The sequence below is a fragment of the Beauveria bassiana genome (assembly GCF_000280675.1).
Source record: "Beauveria bassiana ARSEF 2860 unplaced genomic scaffold BBA_S00040, whole genome shotgun sequence".
NCBI lineage: Eukaryota > Fungi > Ascomycota > Sordariomycetes > Hypocreales > Cordycipitaceae > Beauveria > Beauveria bassiana.
In genome coordinates, this window is record NW_007930875.1 from 139072 (window position 1) to 159431 (window position 20360).

General features: G+C 54.7%; 9 protein-coding genes across 9 annotated transcripts; 4 read left to right on the plus strand and 5 right to left on the minus strand.

The window, feature by feature from the left end:
* Positions 1–2878: 2878 nt before the first annotated feature.
* On the plus strand, positions 2879–4437 carry BBA_08812 (secreted lipase 1 precursor; the record flags this gene model as incomplete). Its single annotated transcript, XM_008603909.1, has 2 exons — positions 2879–2914; positions 2959–4437. The coding sequence occupies 2 exons, from the start codon at positions 2879–2881 to the stop codon at positions 4435–4437; spliced, it is 1515 nt and encodes a 504-aa protein (XP_008602131.1).
* Positions 4438–4732: 295 nt separating this feature from the next.
* Positions 4733–5773, minus strand: BBA_08813 (uncharacterized protein; the record flags this gene model as incomplete). The annotated part of the gene is made up of 2 exons (XM_008603910.1): positions 4733–5480; positions 5568–5773. 2 exons carry the CDS (start codon positions 5771–5773, stop codon positions 4733–4735), a joined length of 954 nt encoding a protein of 317 aa, XP_008602132.1.
* Positions 5774–7983: 2210 nt separating this feature from the next.
* Positions 7984–9545, plus strand: BBA_08814 (UBX domain-containing protein; the record flags this gene model as incomplete). The annotated part of the gene is made up of 4 exons (XM_008603911.1): positions 7984–8062; positions 8124–8176; positions 8228–9457; positions 9507–9545. 4 exons carry the CDS (start codon positions 7984–7986, stop codon positions 9543–9545), a joined length of 1401 nt encoding a protein of 466 aa, XP_008602133.1.
* Positions 9546–9877: 332 nt separating this feature from the next.
* BBA_08815 (CHCH domain-containing protein) lies at positions 9878–10480 on the minus strand (the record flags this gene model as incomplete). The annotated part of the gene is made up of 2 exons (XM_008603912.1): positions 9878–10127; positions 10290–10480. 2 exons carry the CDS (start codon positions 10478–10480, stop codon positions 9878–9880), a joined length of 441 nt encoding a protein of 146 aa, XP_008602134.1.
* A 1941-nt stretch (positions 10481–12421) lies between these two features.
* On the minus strand, positions 12422–13095 carry BBA_08816 (Sas10/Utp3/C1D family protein; the record flags this gene model as incomplete). The annotated part of the gene is made up of 3 exons (XM_008603913.1): positions 12422–12604; positions 12679–12845; positions 12915–13095. 3 exons carry the CDS (start codon positions 13093–13095, stop codon positions 12422–12424), a joined length of 531 nt encoding a protein of 176 aa, XP_008602135.1.
* A 504-nt stretch (positions 13096–13599) lies between these two features.
* BBA_08817 (2-dehydropantoate 2-reductase family protein) lies at positions 13600–14929 on the plus strand (the record flags this gene model as incomplete). The annotated part of the gene is made up of 2 exons (XM_008603914.1): positions 13600–13613; positions 13684–14929. The coding sequence occupies 2 exons, from the start codon at positions 13600–13602 to the stop codon at positions 14927–14929; spliced, it is 1260 nt and encodes a 419-aa protein (XP_008602136.1).
* A 259-nt stretch (positions 14930–15188) lies between these two features.
* On the minus strand, positions 15189–17060 carry BBA_08818 (alkaline D-peptidase; the record flags this gene model as incomplete). The annotated part of the gene is made up of 2 exons (XM_008603915.1): positions 15189–16445; positions 16509–17060. The coding sequence occupies 2 exons, from the start codon at positions 17058–17060 to the stop codon at positions 15189–15191; spliced, it is 1809 nt and encodes a 602-aa protein (XP_008602137.1).
* A 997-nt stretch (positions 17061–18057) lies between these two features.
* BBA_08819 (double-stranded DNA-binding domain-containing protein) lies at positions 18058–18621 on the plus strand (the record flags this gene model as incomplete). The annotated part of the gene is made up of 3 exons (XM_008603916.1): positions 18058–18081; positions 18135–18241; positions 18345–18621. 3 exons carry the CDS (start codon positions 18058–18060, stop codon positions 18619–18621), a joined length of 408 nt encoding a protein of 135 aa, XP_008602138.1.
* A 224-nt stretch (positions 18622–18845) lies between these two features.
* On the minus strand, positions 18846–19818 carry BBA_08820 (coenzyme Q biosynthesis protein Coq4; the record flags this gene model as incomplete). Its single annotated transcript, XM_008603917.1, has 2 exons — positions 18846–19483; positions 19605–19818. 2 exons carry the CDS (start codon positions 19816–19818, stop codon positions 18846–18848), a joined length of 852 nt encoding a protein of 283 aa, XP_008602139.1.
* Between the last annotated feature and the right edge of the window lie 542 nt (positions 19819–20360).

Genomic DNA, 20360 nt, shown 5'->3' on the forward strand with positions numbered 1-20360 from the left:
AACGAAATCATATCTGGCAATGGACAAGTACTTGGAGGTATGGGCAATGTTAGCGTTTGCGGCATGTTGCCCGGGCGAGCTCCAAGTATTGTCAACTCACGTGCTCGCAAAGCTTGCGACTCTCGGCTTAATAGCTGTCGGGACAATGCAACGACGCACATCAACGCCAAGCCACTGCTGCAGGCTCGCTACTTTTTTTCCCGAAAACAATGTACCCCATTCGCCGCGGGAATATTGCAAGCTTCACATGGCAATTCAAAAAACGATGCTCCGAGGCATTCTGGTGGGACGATGGCGAGCTTGCTTCTCTTCGTATTCCCCCGTTGCGGGAGGGGAGGGCTCACCGCATCGTGATAATGTTTTCTGTTAGTCACTTTATTCAGCCGGTGACGAGAAAGAAGAAAAGTTTATTTGGTCTAGAACTGCCATATGTCCGTTTTGACTTTACCCGTTTGTTTTCTTGATTAGTCTGCTTGGTCCGACCTTGTTATACTATTGGTGCTATAGATTCTTGTAGTATTGGCCTGTTTACTTGTCTTTTAACTGCATCCGCAACCGTAAGAGGCCAATTTCGCAACAGCAGAGTCAACTAACATATAGAGTATGGTAATCTCGGTTCCAGATCTTGAAAATCCCAGGATTCGTTGCAGACGCCACATGAGGATTTAACAGCCACGAAATGTTGCTCAAACTAGCATATTCCCAACTAGCATATTCCCAACTAGCAATATTCCCAACTAGCATCCTCCCTGCAGAGACGCTCGCTCATCTAGCCAAGTCTTACACGCCCCTCACGCCCCTTCTCCCCATGTCATCTCCACGGTTGATGCTGCGAGACCCCATCAGATTACGCACCTTGTTTTCGAACGTCGCTTGGCAGCCTATCCAGTCTTCTCATAAAGTGGACAAAGACGACAGCCATACGAGTGTCGAAAACCATAGATAAGCCATTCACGGCAACTGCCGCCAGCTGAAATATGATACGATACACACGCGGGTCTGCGCAGCGGCCATCGGGCACCATGGATCCTAGATGCTGGGAAATCATCTCATTAGCGTCCGCTGGCAGATGAAGCAAACGGCGACGGAGCACACAATGTGTCAATCAAGGCCGGCCGGACATGATGGCAATGACGGCTGAGTATCCGCCTTCTCCATCAACCATGTGCAAGATGAGGGGCGCCCGGCCGAGGTGCCAATCTAGGTAGTCGTCGTCGCCCGATGTGGCTCACCCACGGTCGTTTGACGGGCATTCTAGGCCGCGAGACCGCTCTGGCAGCCACATATTATCACGCAGGCGCCTCGCAGTTGTCCGATGCACTGGCGCCACCCGTAAGTACCTAGGGATGATCACTTGGCCATCCGGGTTAGGCGTTGCGCACTGAAGTAATTGAATCTGCCCTAAATAAGAGCACGGATGGGGATGCCAACTAGTGAGAGTTATGAGACTAGTTGGCTCATTCAGCCCCAAGAACGTGCCCCCCCCTGATTTTAGTAAGTACGTTTTGGCGGATGGGTCAGAGTTTGATTTTCAGCCACCAGTCACCAGCACACCTTACCTACTCAATTTTGCAAGGAACAATAGAGCAAATCGTGTGCGACAAATTATTCTGTAGTTGTCAAGTGTCTGTATTGACAATGCTCAGTAGTTGTGAAACGTAGACCTGGTGCAACGTATGACTGGGTGTAAAATGACACGCCCGACTAAACCCCAGATTCTACAAAAAAAAATACCTTTTTACCCCGGAAGATCAAAAACGGGTCCGGGCGGGCGGCGCTAATAACTTATAACAATAAGCTACCATAATATCTCCGTTCAAATAAGCCATGACAAACATCTACCGTCCGACTGCCGTAAAAGCTTCTGCTTCTGCACGAGAGCGGCTGGGTCACAACCCCCCTCCCTCATCACTTTGTTCCCGCGCAGCCCTATAACAAGCATCGCATATAGGTCATCCTTTAGGTTTTTTTTTTCAGCGACCCCGGGCTGATTCAACTGTCCGACAATGCGAGTGCCGGCCACATATGCGTGGGCACATGGGGGGGCTTGGGCTCGGACGACCATCGTTCAACGCCGCAGCTAGCTGGCTAGTGCAACGGAGTCTCCTGCCAAAAAAGACTTAAAAACAATGCCAAGCTAGCCAAAGAGCCGAATCATGCCAGAATTGCAATTCTCCACGCTTCAACTGGACCTTGCCCAAATTGGAGCTTTGGGCCGGCCCTTGGTCTGCAGGTGTTCGTGAAAACAATGAGTTGTTGTCTGAGGAGAGCGGGCTTGCAGGAGAAAGGCTGTGGCTTTTCCCCCGCCCTTCCCTTGCCATGCCCTTGTCTCCCCCCCGCGTCTTCCAATAGCTCATCTCATCGACGTCGAATCTGTCAAGCCACCAACTTTTCTTTTCTTTTCTTTTTTTCACGTGTCCCGCTTCCGTTCACATGGCGGTGGCTTTCCCGTTGCAAGATGGCGTCGTTCGCGTTGCCGAGGCTTTCTAACCCTACCCATCTATCCAGCTGCCCCCCCCCCCCCTTCCCCCACCCTCTCTCCTCGTGTCCGTGAACAAGGCTTTCGCTTGATGGGAGCAAAGGAAACAGCAAACTTGAAAGCTTTTACTTGCCGTGCTGGGTGTGGCATCTTCCGTGCCCAAAAATCCGGGGGGAGGCAAGAAGCTCTTGTGGAGTCAATTCTTCTTCCTGGGCCAACTGTGCTTGGCAAAAGAGAGAGGCAGTCTCATGGACAATGGAACTGGCCATCCCACCCTCGCTGCCTCTTTACAGGATTCAGCAAACCCTTGTCACAGCCCTTTTCTTAAGAATCTCGCGTCAATAGAAGTCTTTGCTCCGAATCCTATATAAGTCCCTTGCCATCCCCCTTCTTGTAAAGATGTCTTTGTCGTCGTCGCACCAGATCAACAGGCTTGTGTGTGTGCAAAAGCTTCTCCTTCTGGCTCTTGAATTAAACAGCACGCCCGGCTCATCATGAAGTTCCTATCCCTTGTTGCCGCGGTCCTTCCGCTGGTGTCTGCTCTCACCATTCCTGAGCAGAGCATCACCACTCCCGCCAACGACCCCTCGTCTGTACCCCCGTCTGGCCTTGAATTGGCCGAGGACGCGTCTGCTCTCACTGTTCCGGAGAAGCGCATCACCACTCCTGCCAATGATCCCTTCTATGTGCCCCCCTCTGGCTTCGAGTCGGCCAAGCCCGGTACTGTGCTGCGTGAGCGCCCCATCGTGGCTTCGTTTTTCGGTCTCATCCCCGCTCCCATTGATTCTCGTCAGCTGCTCTATCGCACCACGGCCATTGACGGCTCTGCCATTGCCACCGTCGTCACCATCTTCAAGCCGCTCTTTGCCAAGCGCGACCGCTTCATCTCCTTCAACACGGCCTACGACTCGTCGGCTTCCATCTGCAACCCCAGCTACAACTACCGCTTGGGTGCACTCCAAACAGACGTCATCTCGTCGGCCGAGTTTCTCATCATTCAAGCCTACCTGCTCTCTGGCTACACCGTCGCTTCCGCCGACTACGAGGGTCCTGACGTGGCCTTTTCCGTCGGCCGTCTCTCGGGCATGGGCGTTCTTGACGGCATTCGCGCCGTAGTCAACTATGGCCCCAAAATTGGCCTCGACAAGAACCCCATGGTTGTCAATGCTGGTTACTCTGGCGGTGCCATTGCTAGCGGTTGGGCGGCTTCCCTCCATCCCACCTACGCTCCCGACCTAAACCTCAAGGGCTTCATCGCCGGCGGTACACCTGCAAACCTTACCGAGGTTCTTCTTTACGTCGATGGCACCTTATTCGCGGGTTTCGTCCCAGGTGCCCTTGCAGGCCAAATTATGCCCTCTGCCTACGGTGCACGCCTCAAGCCCGTCCTGGACAAGGTCATCGGTCCCCGCGGCAAAGAAGCTCTGGCTCTCGGAACCAGCCAGTGCGCGCCGGTCAATCTCATTGCCTTTGCGGGCAAGTCCATCTTCGACACTAGCTTCCAGACCCTCGGCAAGGACCTACTCTACGATAAGGATGTTGCGTGGGTCCTCGCCGAGAGCACCCTGGGTCTCAAGAAGAACGAAACGCCCACGGTACCCGTCATGCTCTATCACTCTCCAGACGATGAGGTTATCCCTTTTGCTGGCGCTGATGGCCTCCGCAAGCGCTGGTGCGACAACGGTGCCAATGTGCGCTTTGTCAACTACGCTGCCGGCGGCCACGTCACCGCCGAGGTGGTTGCTGTGATTGATGCCATCAAATTTGCCGGCGATGCCTTTAGCGGCTCCGTCCCTGGTGGCTGTGCCAGCAGGACGGTTCTCGACGACAAGCTGAACCCACTGGCTCTTGGCCTCTCTCTCGAACCCGTCCTTGCCGGGCTTGTGAATATTCTGCTGACGTTGGGTAAGAAGGATGCCAATTTCGTCAGTGGCCTGTCTCAGGGCAAGCATATATAATGGCACAGGTTGTTGCCGCATTTGTAGATTTTGTCCGTTACGAATATTGTGTATATATGCAAATGAATGAATTACATATTATCTCAGACTATGAATATCGTGAATGTATGCAAATGAACCAACTATAATACATCTCGGACCAACAATATTATGTATATATGCAAATAAATAAATTCTATACCATCTCAGAATACCCATATCGCGCTACATATGCAAATAGATCAATCATCTACCACCTCGGGTTACCACCAAAAAACTACATGACACGCTCAAACAGAGATTGGACCAGTGCCTACTATGCAACCTCTCCAATCTGCAGCTTCGTCAGTCCTTTATTCCAGCTTTTCGCACTCATATACAGCAGTGCAAGCGCCCCGAGCAGCGGCCAGGTATCAAAAATGACACTCAACACATACATGTACGCAGGAGGCGCGCCCCATTCAGTAACCACCACCACCACCACCCAGCCAAACCTCACATTGCAGGCAAGTTGCGTCAAAGCAGAAATCATTAAGAAAATGCCGCCAAACGCAGCCAGCTTTGCCGGCTTGTCCGGTCCCCCCACGCGCACGCTTCTTCTCACCGTCGCGGCTGCCACAGCCGTCGCAAAAACAGCAGCGGCGACCATGATGCAATGCAGCACCAGACCGATATGCGCGCCGACAATGGCAATGTCGACGGCCTTGACTCTGCCGACGCGATGAGTAGCAAAGTGGTAGCGAGTAATTTCGAGCGCGACAACGACGCTGGCGAGTGCGGCGACCAAGATTCCGAGCATGTAGGCCGCCGTCAAGCACATTTCGGGCGCTTTCCCGCTTCGCCTCGCCGTCGACATGGACGCGCACGTGGCGACAACCGTGATGAAGAGCAGCGTCTGCGTAGTATAGTGAAACCAAGAGCTGATGGCATCCGTGTAAATGCCAGCACTTTGCTGCGTTCTCTTAGTCTGGGATGTGGCAGCGCGACCACGCTCGTCGACTTGTGCTTGCGTGCGATGCAGCAGCGCCCAGATTACAGATGAGCATGCTCCCATGAGGCAATGCCTTTTTTTTTGTGACACGGGGGGTTTTGTTAGCTTTACGACGCCCTCCCCACCCACGGTAATTGAGTATGCGGCGCGGTTCACTTACAGGATGAGAGAAGTGGCCGACGCTTTCAGCCATGCTGCTCGGCGTCGGCTAGGGAACTGCAGCTTGGCGGCGAAGACGAAGTAACAGACTGCGAGGCCGCCGAGGAGCGCGAGCATGTAGAGAACGGCGGCTGCTGTTTCATTGCGAAACAACGAGAGCGCATTTTGTCTCCATCCCTGATCATCGCCGTCAGAGGTAGATGACATTGTGAATAGCCTCTGTATAGTCTGGCAAGGGATACAGCAGTATTGAATCAGGGAGAGCCAGCAGCACTCATTAAATACACGGCGGTAGATGCGGTTGTCCCTGGCGCGTTCGAGATTGGGCTGCGTAGTATGTTTGTAAACGAGCAAGACGAGGAGGCTGCAAAGGCTGGCCGCTTTTTTGGCAGACAATACATAACTCTGGAGAGGGATCAAAAGGAAATGTTGTAATAGGCAGGCTTGTAAAGTAAAGTTGTGACGGGGAAACTGCGCAAGACTCAGGGATAAAAAAGTCTCTCCCTTCAACAATAGCATGACATCGTGGAGTCATGTGCCAATGTTACATCGGGTTGAATGGTAACCTGCGCGGATAACACAGTATTCCCGCTGAGAGGCTAATGAGGCTCTACAATTGGCCCTAGCGAGCGGCTAGATTGAATTATAGTACTCCGTAGACTTGTGGTCATTTCTTCACGGACGCGCTACAAAGCTTTACGACTTGAGCGCCTAGTGGGAAATACAAGATTACTTTGTTAGCAAAACTACGCTAAATACTCATTTTCGTACGGATGGTTGTGCAAAGAGGGGTCGCCAAAACACATTGACGAATAGTTGTAGGAGGCTGGTGTAGTAGAGCAGTAAAGTAGCAAAGCAAAAACTATATAGTCAACTGCTAGATAAAGCTCAACACTCGCACGCAAGGGCTACCTTTGTGCTGCACGTCGCACCGCCTTCCGTCCACCTCTATCTGTCCCGAGCGTCTTTCTTTTATACGTCGGCGTTACTTGGCGCAAGCAGCAGCACACCACGCATAAAAGAAGACGCTCGGGGCAAACAGGCCTCAGCCGGCCCGGATGCATTGTGTATGCCAGCATCAGAGCTTCTGAGGGTGCACAACAGGGGTTCGTGGCTTCTTGCTCCGTCAGAGGTGATGCCGTTGTATCACTTGACGGTCAAAGCAAAGTTGGCGGCCGCAAGGAGCGAGTGCCGTCAAGAACAGCAAATTTGGCCGACAGAAACGGCTTTGAGAGGTCTTGTCCACAGCGCCCCCAACCGTTCATCGATGGCCCCCCTGAAGCACAGCACGTAGGACAGATTTGCATCATACCTTCGCTGGCCCCTCAACACCGCACAATGCGCATATAGACAGCAAGCTTCCTTCCGTAAGCCCAGCGCTCTCGAGGCCGGCGCCTGAACGGTTATGCTTTTTGGAAATAGGCCGCCTGCTCAAGACGAAATCGGTGTGCACGTCCCTTAGCAATGGATATGCCGTCGGAGAAGAGCGCGGCAGGCGCGGCTGGCTCGGCTGAGTATGCTCACGCTCGCAGGATTGCACGGATCAAGGGCCGTTCGAGGCGGCGCGAGCAGAAGCTTCTCGTCATCAACCCGACTCGCGTCAAGTGGCGGAGTAATAAAAGATGCCGCGCCGCGCCGTTGGAGAAGGATGGTGGAGAGCTTAGTATTAGGTAGCGGAGCAGCTTGCGGCTGGCTCTCGGCTCTCGTCACAGGGAAGGGGCTTATTTATGCAGGAGAAAATAATGAAAGACGAGGGCCCAACTGAGAAACAGAAGAATCAGCCTCATTTTGATAGCAGCCTGAGTTTAAAAGCAGACTCAAACGCGTGCTTGTATTGTCGAAGCGAGAGGGGTTGTACGCAATGACCCTGTTTGTGGCTTGGGCAAAGCTTGTGTGGAGCATTGCGCAACCTGTTCTTACAGGAACTAGAACTCCAGATAGAGACGGACAACGATACTCTGGAAAAAAAAGGAAAAAAAAAGCAATACATGATGTGACAGTAGATTCAAGAAAATCTGGGGAATACTTCATGATATCGAGGCGATCGACGTGGCAGCAACTGCATTGCCCTCGACTCCATATCTTTACATCACAGGCGTGGTGGCGTGGCGCTACTGTGGCTTGTGCCATTTGGTCCAGATGGCGAACAAGCTCCAAGCTGTTTCCGTGCCTTTCCATCCTCGCCCGAGATTGCATCTTGTCCTACCAACAAGGTTCTGCAGCGCCCCGGGATGATAGCTACATTGCATTAAATCAATTCATCGCTTTTCATTTGACCATTTCAAATCGCCCCGAACACGCTACCCCGCCGTTACCCTTTCACAGCCAGCACGCCACCTGTCACCTTGCCGAGCAGGTCTTGCGCAGCGTACTCGCACCGGCATTGTGCCTCGCCATCTGTAGATTCGCACATCACCATGTTCTTCCAGGGCTCAATTCAGCAAGGCATATCGTCGGCGGTCGACCAGCAGAAGCTGTTGCTGTGCTTCGTAACCGGTATGAGATGCTCACTGAGAATCAGGCAGTCGCCATGTGACGCAAGTCTAACAAACCGCAGATGGCAACGACGAGAGCCAAACATGGGAGACTGAATACCTCCAAGATCAAGCTGTATGTCCCCGTACAAGGTGGCAAATTTCTGCATTTATTAACCCAGCACAGATCAATGGCCTAATCACCACCAAGGCCGTCGCGCTGCGTCTCAAAGCAGGCTCTGACGAGGCTGGCTATCTGGCTCAAATCTTTCCACTGCCCAAGACACCCACCATTGTCGTCATGAAGCATGGTGAACTCAAGGAATACATTGCCTCTGGCACAACCAAGGAAGACTTTCTCCGACGACTAGCCAACGCCTTCTCCACTGGCAACGTCGCGGCGCCTACGCCCGCAGCCTCCACAGCCGCTGCTGGTGCCGCTACCGCCGCCGCAGCCCCGACGCCCGACGTCGAGGCCACAGCACCCTCATCATCTCCAATTACTTCCGGAAGTCCAGAGTCAGACGGTTCCGAGAATGTCCGACGCATTCTTGCCGAGAGGGCGGCTAAAGCGCAAAAGGATGCTGCCGCGCGTCAAGTCAAGGAAGCCGACGCTGCCGCCGCCGCCACTGCTGCCAAGGGCAAAGGAAAAGCTGTGGCAAACTCGGAGCCGGCGCCGTCATCCCAAACTGCCGCTCAGAAAGAGGCGGCCGAGCTGATCAGGAAGAATAGGGCTCAGCAAAACGATGAGCGTCGCAGGATTCTAAAACGAATTGAGGATGACAAGGCAGCTCGCCGCGAACTCGCCGCCCATCGCAAGAAGCAAAGGGAAGAGGGCCGTGCCGCCGCCGTGGAATCAGACGCCCAAAAGCAGCAAGCCAGAGTTGTGTCTCGCTCAAGTTCAAGCAGCCCCAGCGCCCTCGCCGCGATCCAAGTGCGACTGTCGGACGGCTCCACGCTCAGAAACAAGTTTCCGGCCACCGAGAGCATCAAGGATATCCGAACCTGGGTCGACAAAGAGCGCTCTGATGGCCAGGGCCCGTACTACTTCAAGCAGATTCTCACACCGCTTCCGAACAAGAATATTGACACCACCGAAGAAGATAAATCACTTCGCGAGCTTGGGCTCTCTCCGTCGTCTACGCTTCTGCTGATTCCGATTCAGCGATTCGCCGCGGCATACGAGGCACAGTGCCCCTCGCAAGGCTTCTTTAACCAGATGATGGTCCTGCTTTTCGGTGTTTTCACCTGGCTTCAGGGTCTCATTGGCCTGGGCGGCGCGGCGCCCCCGCCAGGAGAGCAAGCCCCGAGCCAGCAACCAGTCAACTCGCCGGCGGCTCTACGAAACCAGCGTGTACAAGCCTTCCAGAATCCAAATGATAGACGCGGCGATCAGCAACTGTACAATGGCAACTCGGTAAGTACATTTAATTATACGGTGATGATTTATCTCTAACGTGTCGAAGTTGAATTTCGAGCCTAGGCCAGATGAAGATGAGAAGTGAGAATCCATGCTCAGGATTCTGCAGATTGTATTTCAGATGGAGCGGACTACTTGAGAAAATTATACACATTTGTCAACGGAGAAAACAATGCCAAGCATATGCCGAGTTTTATTGTACATTGACCACGTTGGAGCAAACGGCCTGTTGCCACATGTCACTTGGACTCCATACTGCAGTCCCCCTTCCTTCTTCTTTCCTTTCTCGCTTTTCCCCTTTTGTAAATCAACCGATCTGAGTATATCGTGTGTCGCTTCATGCTCGCTTTCTATTCAGCTGAAAAAACGGCCGGTTCTCCTTCATAACCCGTTCGCTAGCTCACCGATCGCAGACGTCTAGTACGGGGCGGCGGCGGCCTGGCAGGCCTTGAGCTGTTCAAGGTACCAGTTGCAAATTTGCATGTTGCCACCATTGTCGTCCATGCACTTGGTGAAGTTTGTGGCGACGCCGGCGCAGTTGTTCATCTGCTGCTGCTGAGGCTGCTGCTGCTGGGCCTGGACCTGCTGAGGGGCGGGTTCCGACGAGCCGCCACCGCCGAACAAGCCGCCGAGGGCGTGGCCGACCGAGGAACCAATCGCGACACCGCTGTGAAAGTTGTCAGTCTTGAGTCCTCCGAGAACAAAGGCTTGAAGCTGTGGCGCGTTTTGCGGAGAGAATGAGGGGGGATGGCAGCTCTGATCCTTCAATCCGCTCTTTGTAGCAAAAAACAAGAAAGCCCCGGCTTCGACGGGGGGGTAAAACACTTACGCAGCGGTGCTGGCCATCTGGCCAAACAGACCAGGGCCTTGCGACTGCGCAGGAGCCTGCTGGTACTGCTGAGGCGGCGCTGCCATGGTCGTAGCCGGACGAGCCTGCTGCGGCGCGGGCGTAGGGGCGGCGGCGGTTGGACGCGTCGGGGCGCGGGCGGGAGCGCGGGCGGAGGAGCGTTGACGAGGCATCGTGTGAGATTTTTGGTAAAGGATTTGTGAGTCGCTTGTTGCAAGAGAGGCGTGGAGGTTGCTGTAAACCGGACAATGAAATAGGTGTTTCCTGATGATGGGGGAAAATGGAGAAATGGAAGGTCGGGGAATGGTAATCCGCAAAGACCGGTTGGTGGCGAGGAGTGGCCAATCAGGTATGAGAGCTGGCCCACTGGGCTGAGCGACAACTTACAAAGGTTACTGCAGCATTATTTCCGACGGCAACTTTTTTAACACGACACATCGATGGACAGGAATCGATTACTGATCGAATTATGAAATTATTTGACGAGGACCTATTTGCCATGCGACTTTGGAACCTCGCCAATGACCATCTGCAGCAGTGACTACCGTGGCACAACAGCTGCCTCCGTCTCAAGCAACTGAAAGAATCAAGCGGGCAAACCAACAGGTTAGCCTATACGTTTTTATTGAACACGAGCTGTCATGAGGCACAAGATTCTCAAAGAAAGCCCTCTCAATCAACACCCGCCGCTTCTTATGCTTTGTCACCAAAAAGAAATTGTCGAGGTACAGTAATAACCTGCCAGAGCGCCCCCAGTCCCTCCGCTTTTCGCCGCCCCTCGACCGTGTCGTCCATCACGCGTCGTCGAAGCACGTCTCGCAAATCATCTTGACAATGTACCCCTGGCAGAGGTACTCGGGCGTCAAGATATGGCAGCACCTGACCATGCCCGAGGCCGTCGTCGTGGCGCCGCACAGCAGCAGCTCCTCGTGGACAATGTGGCCGCAGATGCCGTGAAAGGTGTACTGCCCGCAGACGCAATACCCGTACGGTTCCACAAACAGCGCCGCCCACGTGCGGATCGAATCAGTGATCTGGTTTATGGTGATTTGCGCCGCTGGCCACGGAGGAAACTGCGGTGGTGGATGCATGGAAAGGAGGCTGACCACGGGGGAACAGGAAACCTTTTTTCCGCAATGCTTGGGTTAACAAGTGCCAAAAGTATACGGTGCTTTCGGAAAGTTTGACGGCTTACAAGAAAGTGGCGGCTTTTTTCTTGCTAAAGGGTAAGAATTTGACAAAAGGCTGGTTCATTGACCTGGGAATAGACTGGCAGCAATGGTGCCATGCTGCTGCTCTATTTGTATGCACGACAACCTCTACGTTGGGCAACAAGACGATGCCTGTGCAACACGCCAATATCTGTATAGTGACGGCACACAATGGCACGTCCGTGTTGAAGGCACGAAAGATGCCAGACTCTGCGCTGTGATTGGCTCATCTGTTGCACATTGTCTTACAAGACTATCATGCCAGTGAGGCTATCGTCCTTCTCTTAGGGCCATACATTTCATGACAGCACCACGCAGTCACCCTGCTTCTCAACAATTGTACGGCGTTTTATCAAAGCGTTGAGTGGCACGTGCAGAAAACCAACGACACGATGCTGAATGGAGCCAATGAAAAAAAGGAAGCTACAGAAGGCCATGATCGACATGTTCTAGAAGACTTGTTAGGCGTATGGCAAGTGCCGATTGGGCGCCGTCACGTTGCACAAACAGACAACTGTGGATTGGTCCGCCTCACTGCCTCATCAACGTTCAAGTGCCGTCGGCAAGTAGATCTCTCCTACAGCCCCTTGTCTGTTCAAACTCGGTTAGGAGAGTACATAGCTAGCCGTGCTGTAGCCAGTGAAACTCTGAACAGTTAAAAGTCTAGAGCACGTTCTCATCACGAATTTTCTTTTGAACCAATAAGCAGAAATTATGATCCAGTTACACATGATCCAGTTACCCATATCCTAAAACCCAAACGCCGTGCCATGTATACATTCCGAAACACCTGCGAGATTGCCACGTAAAACACTGCCGCACATATTGGCAGCCCAAGCACACTGCAGCTAGGTAGCGACAACGCTGCAATTTTTGATGCGCACGCTCTCTTCCCTTGCGACTTCATCTCCTGCTCCTGGCCTTGCCCTTGTGCTTTGACTTTTTGACGCCCTTGCCATTGTCAGCCGAGCTAGTCGCCGAATCATCCACCGGCCGCTTTCGTCCCTCGACAGATTTCAGCAGCGCCTTGGCGCGCTCTTCGGCAATCTTTTCGGCCAGTCTGGCGCTAATTGCCTTGTTGTCGCTCTTTAAGAGAAAAATGATCAGTCGTGTTGATGAAAAACGCAAAGAATAATCTGGGGGGTATCAAAGAAACTTACAAGATCTGCCTTGAGGAAACGCGCCGCGGCTTCTTGATTCACTGTTGTGGTCCGCTGGCCCACAGGCTCTTCAATGGCCTTGATTTTGCCAAAATATTGCTGCACGCGCTTGAGCTCTGCATATACAGCGTGCTCCTGCGCATCTGCGCCTTGCAGCTTGAGTGCGGCTGAGAAAGACAAGTCATGAGTATATGGCGTGCTGAGATGATGCGGAGGGGACATTAACATAGACTTACAGAATAGCAGCGATTCTATCGAGTAAGCGGCTAGAGAAAAGAGCTTCGCCTTGTCCAGCAGCGGCAGCTGTGATGAAATCTCGTCCATGTTGCCGAGCAGTGGCGCGAGCGCTTCCTCCAAGTTGTCCAGCTGCGAATCCAGCTTGTCGAGATCGCGTGTGATGTCTTTGACGTCTGCCATGGTGAATTGGCTAGTCGAGAATTACAGATGAATTTTAATAGTTCTCCGATCCGATGCCCTGTGTGCAACCGTCGTCGCTGGCTCGTTCAAGCTTCTTCGGTTCGCTCTTGGTCGACTTTTCAGTGCACTTGGCCGAGTTATGCGCTTAGCGGGGAGCCGCATCCCACCCGCCAAAGATGCACCCCCCGGCTAATCTGGTGCTGCTCAATGCTGACCATTCAAAACACCCTTCATTCGCCGCCGAAAAACTCCCGTGTCGCCGTCATCGAAGCACATTGTCACAACCCACACACGACGCAACCCTCGCCCATTTCGCACTGCTACGGTATTCTAATCGCCGAATCGAATGCAATTTGAATAATTGCTGCATCTAGCTATTCGCCTCTAGTCCCTCCTCCACCCTCTCTCAGCCACGAGCTCGTCTTGCACGTGGCTCTAAATCCTCAAAGTGGCTCGTTTACCTCGCCCTCGGGTGTCCGTAAAGGACTTGCACAGACAAATATCATGTACGCGAGATAGTCAATGCTTCGTTGCCAGGGCCTCGCGGTGCTACGGTACCGTGACGGGCGCCGGCACGGACACGCAAAGCTCTCGCGGCGATCCCGAGTCACCGTGGCGGCCGAAGCAACACAGAGCCGCGACATCTGGATTGGTCGAGCCGGCGGTAATACGAAAAGGGGATGGACAGTCATTATACGTACCGTCGGTCAAGCTGTCGCCCGAGGCGTCAAATTCGCCCACTGTTCATAAAATTCACATCCTCGGCGAGGACGCGCGATCAAAGTTTATCGCACATGCACTCTCTGGCGTCTACGCTTCGGTTGAGCGACTCGCGTGGACACGCCCCTCGAACAAATATCGATATCTTCAGCGGTTCGACAAGGACGGCACGGCCACTTTTGAGCCGCTCAGCGTCGGGCGGCAAAACCTCGCCAGCAGGGAGGATACACACATTGATGAGCTGGTCGTGTCGAGCGAATCCGCCCAGGGCGCCCTCGAGGCCCTAGACGCAGTCAAGCATCGGGTGGATAAAGACACAACAGTCTGTCTCATGACGGAGGGCCTTGGCGTCCTGGACGACGTTCGGCAAAAAATATTCGCCGTACCAGAAAAGGAGCCGACATTCTTGCTGGGCAGCATGAGCTCCAAATTCGTCTTCAACAGAAACTTTGACTCGGTTCGACAACTACGCCACGGTGTCTGGAACATCACCTCGGTGCAGCGAAGCGCCGTCATGTCAACGACGGAGCAGCCCAAGATCGAGACGCAGACCAACTTTGTCAGATCGCTGCAGGCGGCCAAGCTCCTCCACACCGAATACACGCCCTTTGACAGCTGGTTCCGCTACAAGCTACCGGGCGTCATCTTCGACTCGGCCGTCGAGCCCGTGTGCCTGCTCCTCGACGTGCCGTACGCGGGCCTGCTGCAAAACGCAAGCGCGCGCAAGCTCATCAGCAGCCTGCTCGAGGAGATAGTCTCGGTGCTGCGGCTCATGCCCGAGGTTGGGCGCGGCGAGACGCTGCACGAGCTGCTCGACGTGGACCGCGCGAAAAAGGCACTGTACCGCCGCATCCTGCACCACCGCAGCCGCGAGAGCAGGCTGGTGCGCGACATTCGCCTGGGCCACCCCGTCAACGTGGACTACCTGAATGGGTACTTTTTACGCCGCGCGCACGCGCTGGGCGTCAAGGTGCCGACCAACAAGATGATGTGGGATCTGGTAAAGGCCAAGAATGCGATCCAGGCCCAGGAGCGCGAGTCATATATCCGCATTGAGGAGACGTCGGTGACGCCAGAGATGGAGGATCAACATACATCGACGTCTAGCTACTAGACTGTACAACTATATACATCTTTTCTTTTTTTTGGCTGTACAAGATTATAAACAACCTGGCTAGTTGCATACTTTGGCACCTAGCCATATATACATGTTTCTTTGGCTTTACAAGATGATGATTAACTTGTTATACATGCATATTTCGGCAATTTGCAGCGTGGTTCAAGCTGCCAACAACATTGATGTTTTATTCAGATTCAACTATGCATAAAATGTCAACTGGGTTCTCTGTTATACATGCATTTATTCAACTAGTTCATTTTTTTGCTTTGATCAACTCAATCCCTTGGTACAAAGGCGTGCACTTGACGGCCGCGCTCTTGCCGTCCAGCTCAAACACGAGCTCGCGCACCGGCTGGCCCGCCCAGCGCTGCTGGTCCGTGTAGACAAAGTCGCCGTTGGAGTGATAGAAGCCCGTCCAGGGCCCCGTCGTGCCGGCCGCCTCGTACGTCGGCGTCTGGTGGTAGGTGGACGCGATAAACGCCACCTGCCGCGGTTTCCCATCCTCGCCGCGACGCACAATGGACTGCTCAAGCCGCGGCCTATCGCTGCCGAACCAGACTTTGAGGATGTCGGTGCCATTGTACGTCCACTCGGTAATGACCAACCCCGAGTGCACGTCGGTGGGGTCCGTCGACGCGCTGAAGCCAACCGTCAGCGACGCAGCAACCTTGCCGCCCGCCAAAGTCTTGTACTCGCCGATGAAATTGCGCCGGGCTTCGGCGAGCGCTTCCGCCTCGAGCGCCGGCAGGACCGTCGCGGTGACGGCGTCGAGGATGCCGAGGGCAATGTCGGAGCGCAGCGGGGCCGCTTCGGCGCTCGCTGCGTTGAGGAACGCGAACCCGGCATCGTACTGCGGAATCAGGGCCAGCGCAGCACCGTGGTTGCCGGCGTCGCCCAGCTTGGTGTATATATCGGTGACGCGGCCCGTGCCGGGGTGCACGAAGCGGTAAATCTCCCAGGGGGCGCCGATGGAGTAGCTGAGGCTCGGGGTGTGCGACACGGGCTTCATCCAGCGGCGCGTGGCCTCGGCAGGCAGCAGCGTGTTGTTGAGGATGCCGAGGCCGAGGCGCTGCAGGTCGCCCAGGCTCGACAGGACGCCGCCGGCCGGCACCGTGGAGGGAAAGGCGTCGAGCGCGAGGTAGGCCGCGGGCGCGCCGACGACGACCTCGCGCGGCAGCGTCGCGTTCTGGCTCTTGGTGCTCGACGACGACATGTTGAGCGGCGTGAAGACGGAGGAGCGGTACACGTCGGCAATGGACTTGTTGGTGAGGTCGGAGATGGCGAGGCCGAGCAGCATGAAATTCAGGTCCGAATAGACGGGCGTGCTCCAGGGCAAAAAGTTGGGCGGTAGGTCCCTGAGGGAGGAGATGATTTCGGCGGTCGAGCAGTCCAAGCTGGAAGGGTCATTGTACAGCTTGGCGACGCAGGCCCCGAGCGTGCTGGTATTGACGACCGGGCCGCCCATTGCTGATGCTAGTGATTTATTGTAGCTGTCGCCGAGGAAGCCCAACTGTGTCAAAAAGGTCAGCTAGCTGTCGACGCAATTCACGGCCAGGTGGACGCAAAAGCTCACCGTCGGTAAGCCACTAAGCTGCGAAGCCAGTGCCCAAGGAGTAATCTTGTCCCATTCTATCGTCTTGATGACGTCCACAGCCGTTGCGTTTTTCCTCTGCCGCTTGAAAGCAGGGTTGATCTGCGCGAGAGGCCGGTGCCAGTCCTTGTCATCCAGCTCCAGCAAGCCGGCAAAAGTTGTGATGAGCTTGGACACGGACGCGACGCGGTAGATGCTATCCTCGTCCACTTTCCGCGTACCGACGAGCGCCGTCTTGACCTCGGGCGCCGTGTAGTGATACTGCAGCTTCAGAGCCAAAGGGTCGTTGAGCGAAAACAAGCCCACGGAAAAGGTGACGTTTTCGACGCCCGCAAACGCAGCGGCCGCCGAAACATTGAGCTTGCCCTGCAGATGCCGGTCCCAGGTCGAGGTGAGGTTCTTCCAGCCGGCGTGGACCAGGCTGTGGTTGCTGCTCAGATCAGCCGGCGTCGGGTACGTGGGCGTGGTGAAGTCGGCGAGAGCCACGCTGCTGCATAGGGCAGCAATGGCAGAAAGCACGTAAGAGAGACGCATGGTGAACTCTGCTCTGGGGGTTGGCTCGTAGAGATGTTCTGGGACACCAGTCTTTGCTGGGATGATTGAGCTCACTGCCGCCCAGCTCATCGCACCTTGGCGGCCATACTTATACCAAAGTCAATCGTATGACGTATTAGTTGCATGCGTGCTTACACGGATCCATTTCGCCCAACTGCTGTGAGAAAACCGTTGCAACTCGGGCACCGACAAGGTTCAATCGTTGCGTAGATCTCTGGCCAGATGGGGCATTCGCCGACAGGACACAGCCATAGTTAGGCCATGACGTTGATGAGGCTCTGTGGCTGCATGGCTTGTGAGTACGTGCCCATCCAAGTCGCTGACGAGGCGCTGGGCAGTGGCCATCCCAGACAACCGGAAAATTCCTGACGGCAGAGTTTGCCGTTATGAAACTGCGCAAGGAAAGTGGCCATTGTCGCGGCGCAGGGCATGATTTTTGGTGAAAGATGAGAGTCATAAAAACAGGAGGGCAACCTAATAAAGCCAACAGTGGCTGCGATAGGTGGCGCAGCCGATGTACATGAACCAAGCTTTACAGGCAAGCCGGTGCACACTTCAGGAATCATTGATTGCTACAAGTTAGATTGTTTCTTAAATTAGCCAGCAAAACAACACTAAATATATTGACCTTTCTTTTTTGTTTTACGCAGGAGCGTGCTCCCAGCCTATGAACCTGATTCCACCAGTCAGTGCTCGCCGTCTTTTCTAACGTCTGATAATATGCACTGGTCAAGGGACAGACCCTTGAAGACCTGCAATTGATAATACCTTGCTAGAAAAGCATTAAATGAAATCTTCATGAAAAAATATTCACTCATGCTATTTATATTATCTGATTTTTACATGCTTCAATCCAATGGTTTCGTGACATCTCATTATGTAAGTCACTGAATGCCCCTCTAATCTTGCAGCTATTATTTACTATTCTGCCCCGCCGCGGGGGCTGTCTTGCCCGTTTGCACAAAACGTTGTCGCAATGGACGATTCCGAGCTTGAACAGGTAAATATCCGCACACCTTTTCCATCATCTCAAGACTCTCACACGCGGCTTAGATTCGCAAGGCTCGCCTCGAGCAGCTCAAAGCCCAGGGCGGCGGTGCTGGTGGCAGCCGTCAAGGTGGTGGCGGCGGCGGCGCACAAGACCAGGAACAAAAGCGGCAGTAAGTTCCCATCCCACACGCGTTCCAGCAGGCCACAACACGATGGCCCGCGAGATCATCTCTCCCCCCCCCCTCTCCCCCGCTGACAGAATGCAACACACAGACAGCAAGACGACGCCCGTCAGAGCATCCTCAACCAGATTTTGCAGCCCGAGGCCGCCGACCGCCTGGGCCGCATCCGCCTCGTCAAGGAGGAGCGCGCGACCGAGATTGAGAACCGGCTGATTGCGCTGGCGCAGTCGGGCCAGCTGCGGCAAAAGGTGACGGAGGAGCAGCTCAAGGAGCTCCTGAGCGCGGTTGCGGACAAGAAGGAGGAGGAGAAGATTGTGGTGAGCCGGCGCAAAGTCTGGGACGACGATGACGACCTTTTCGACCTATAACGGGCGGCTGCGCGGTGTGGGTTTCGAAACGGCAGATACGAGCAGAATACTACTATACCTATACCTATAAGCCTTTGCGTATGAAATTAAAACGACTTGCACCGAGCCCTTGCACTAATGACTTGTTCATGGTTTGGTATGGTGAATGTACAAAATGAGCGCTGTGGTGCTACGCTGTTATTACAATAGTTACAAAGGCAAACAACGCCAGGCATCCGACCGAGCTACGCAGTCTGCTTTGCCAGCTTCTTGCGCTCCGCCCGCTCCCTGGCCCTCATCTCTCTTAGGTCGGGCGGCTGCTCAATACCGAGCTCGCCGCGCAAATCCTGCACGCTGCGCTCCAGCTGCTCCTCCCAGTACACGTTGATGACCTCGTTACTGCGCAGCCCGTTGCGCAGCGCCCACGGCAGGTAGATGCTCCAGAAGCGGCCGCGCTCCTGCTTCTTCATGGTCGCGACGGCCAGCATGCTCAGCCCCGTCATGGGCAGCAGCGTGTTGGCAAACTCAAACGCCTTGAGCGCCACCTCGCCCTCCTTGACGACGGGCAGGCCGGTGACGGCGTGGTAAAAGTCGTGGCACTCGCGGTAGCGCTGCATCACGTACGCGCACTCCTCGTCGTCAATGTAGCGCACGGCCGAGCGCGTGTCGGGCGTCACGCGCTCGCGGTCCAGCCAGTCGACGTAGGCGCGGCCGACGGTGCCCGGCGCCAGCGCGCGGAGACGCGTCATGGACAGCGTCTTGGAGGAGATGCGCGGCCGGTCGCGCAGGATCCGGCGGCCGGTCGGGTCGGCGAGCATGGCGTCGCGGAGGCGGTAGATGAAGTACGGCGTGGCCGTCGCCTCGCCGAGGGCTGCGATCAGGTCTTGTTGTGTTTTGCGAGTCAGCGGGTGATTTAGGCGGGTAGAAAGGGGGGGGGGGGGTGGTTAAGTGGTAAAGGGCTGGAGGGATAGAGTTGGTGGCAAGGGAAAGGGGAATGGATGTACCGTGGCGGTAGGGGTTGATGAGCGACATGACGCCGGAGCCGAGGGCGAGGCCGGCGCGCTCGATCCGGGTCAGCGGTACATGGCCCTCGTAGTTGGGCGGCGGCCGGTTCAAGACGGAAAAGGCGCGCGGGCTCGAGACGCCGCCGCATGCTGCGCACGTCCTGATCTGCAGTGCCTGACGGGCAACAGGTCGGAAACGCTGTACGGAAGTCATTGTGTCCTTGGCGATGTGAGTGAGGACTCTCCGGTGTTTGACGCAATGGTTGAAGTGGTCAAGAAGAAGCCCCGAGGCTGTTTCCAAGTCAGTCCACTCTTGGTGGGGCTGGCTACAGAGCCGCAGCAATGCACGATTGGGGACAACCTTGACAGGTCAAACAAAGACGACTGCCGATTTGGTCGCTTCCTTGCATGTACTTCCTGATTAGTCTCTTGTGACAGTCAAGATGCCTGTGACTCTGAAGAAATGCGAGCATTTTCTGTTGTACATGAAGAATCGTGCATCGAGACGTATGTATAAACATCTTTCATCGAACATTTAGGAAGCCTCCACACGGACAGACCAATTCGTGGAGAATAAGGAATAAAGAATTCGACGAAAGCAATAATGTGGCCACGAATTTGTACAAACGAAAAGATTTTCTGTTCTTTTTCATGTCGTTGCCGACTGAAAAGTGGTGATTACACCAACATATGTCTACTTCAAGTACCGAAAGGCTGCAATAGCCACCCACGCAGCTACGGTAGCTGCAAAGCGAG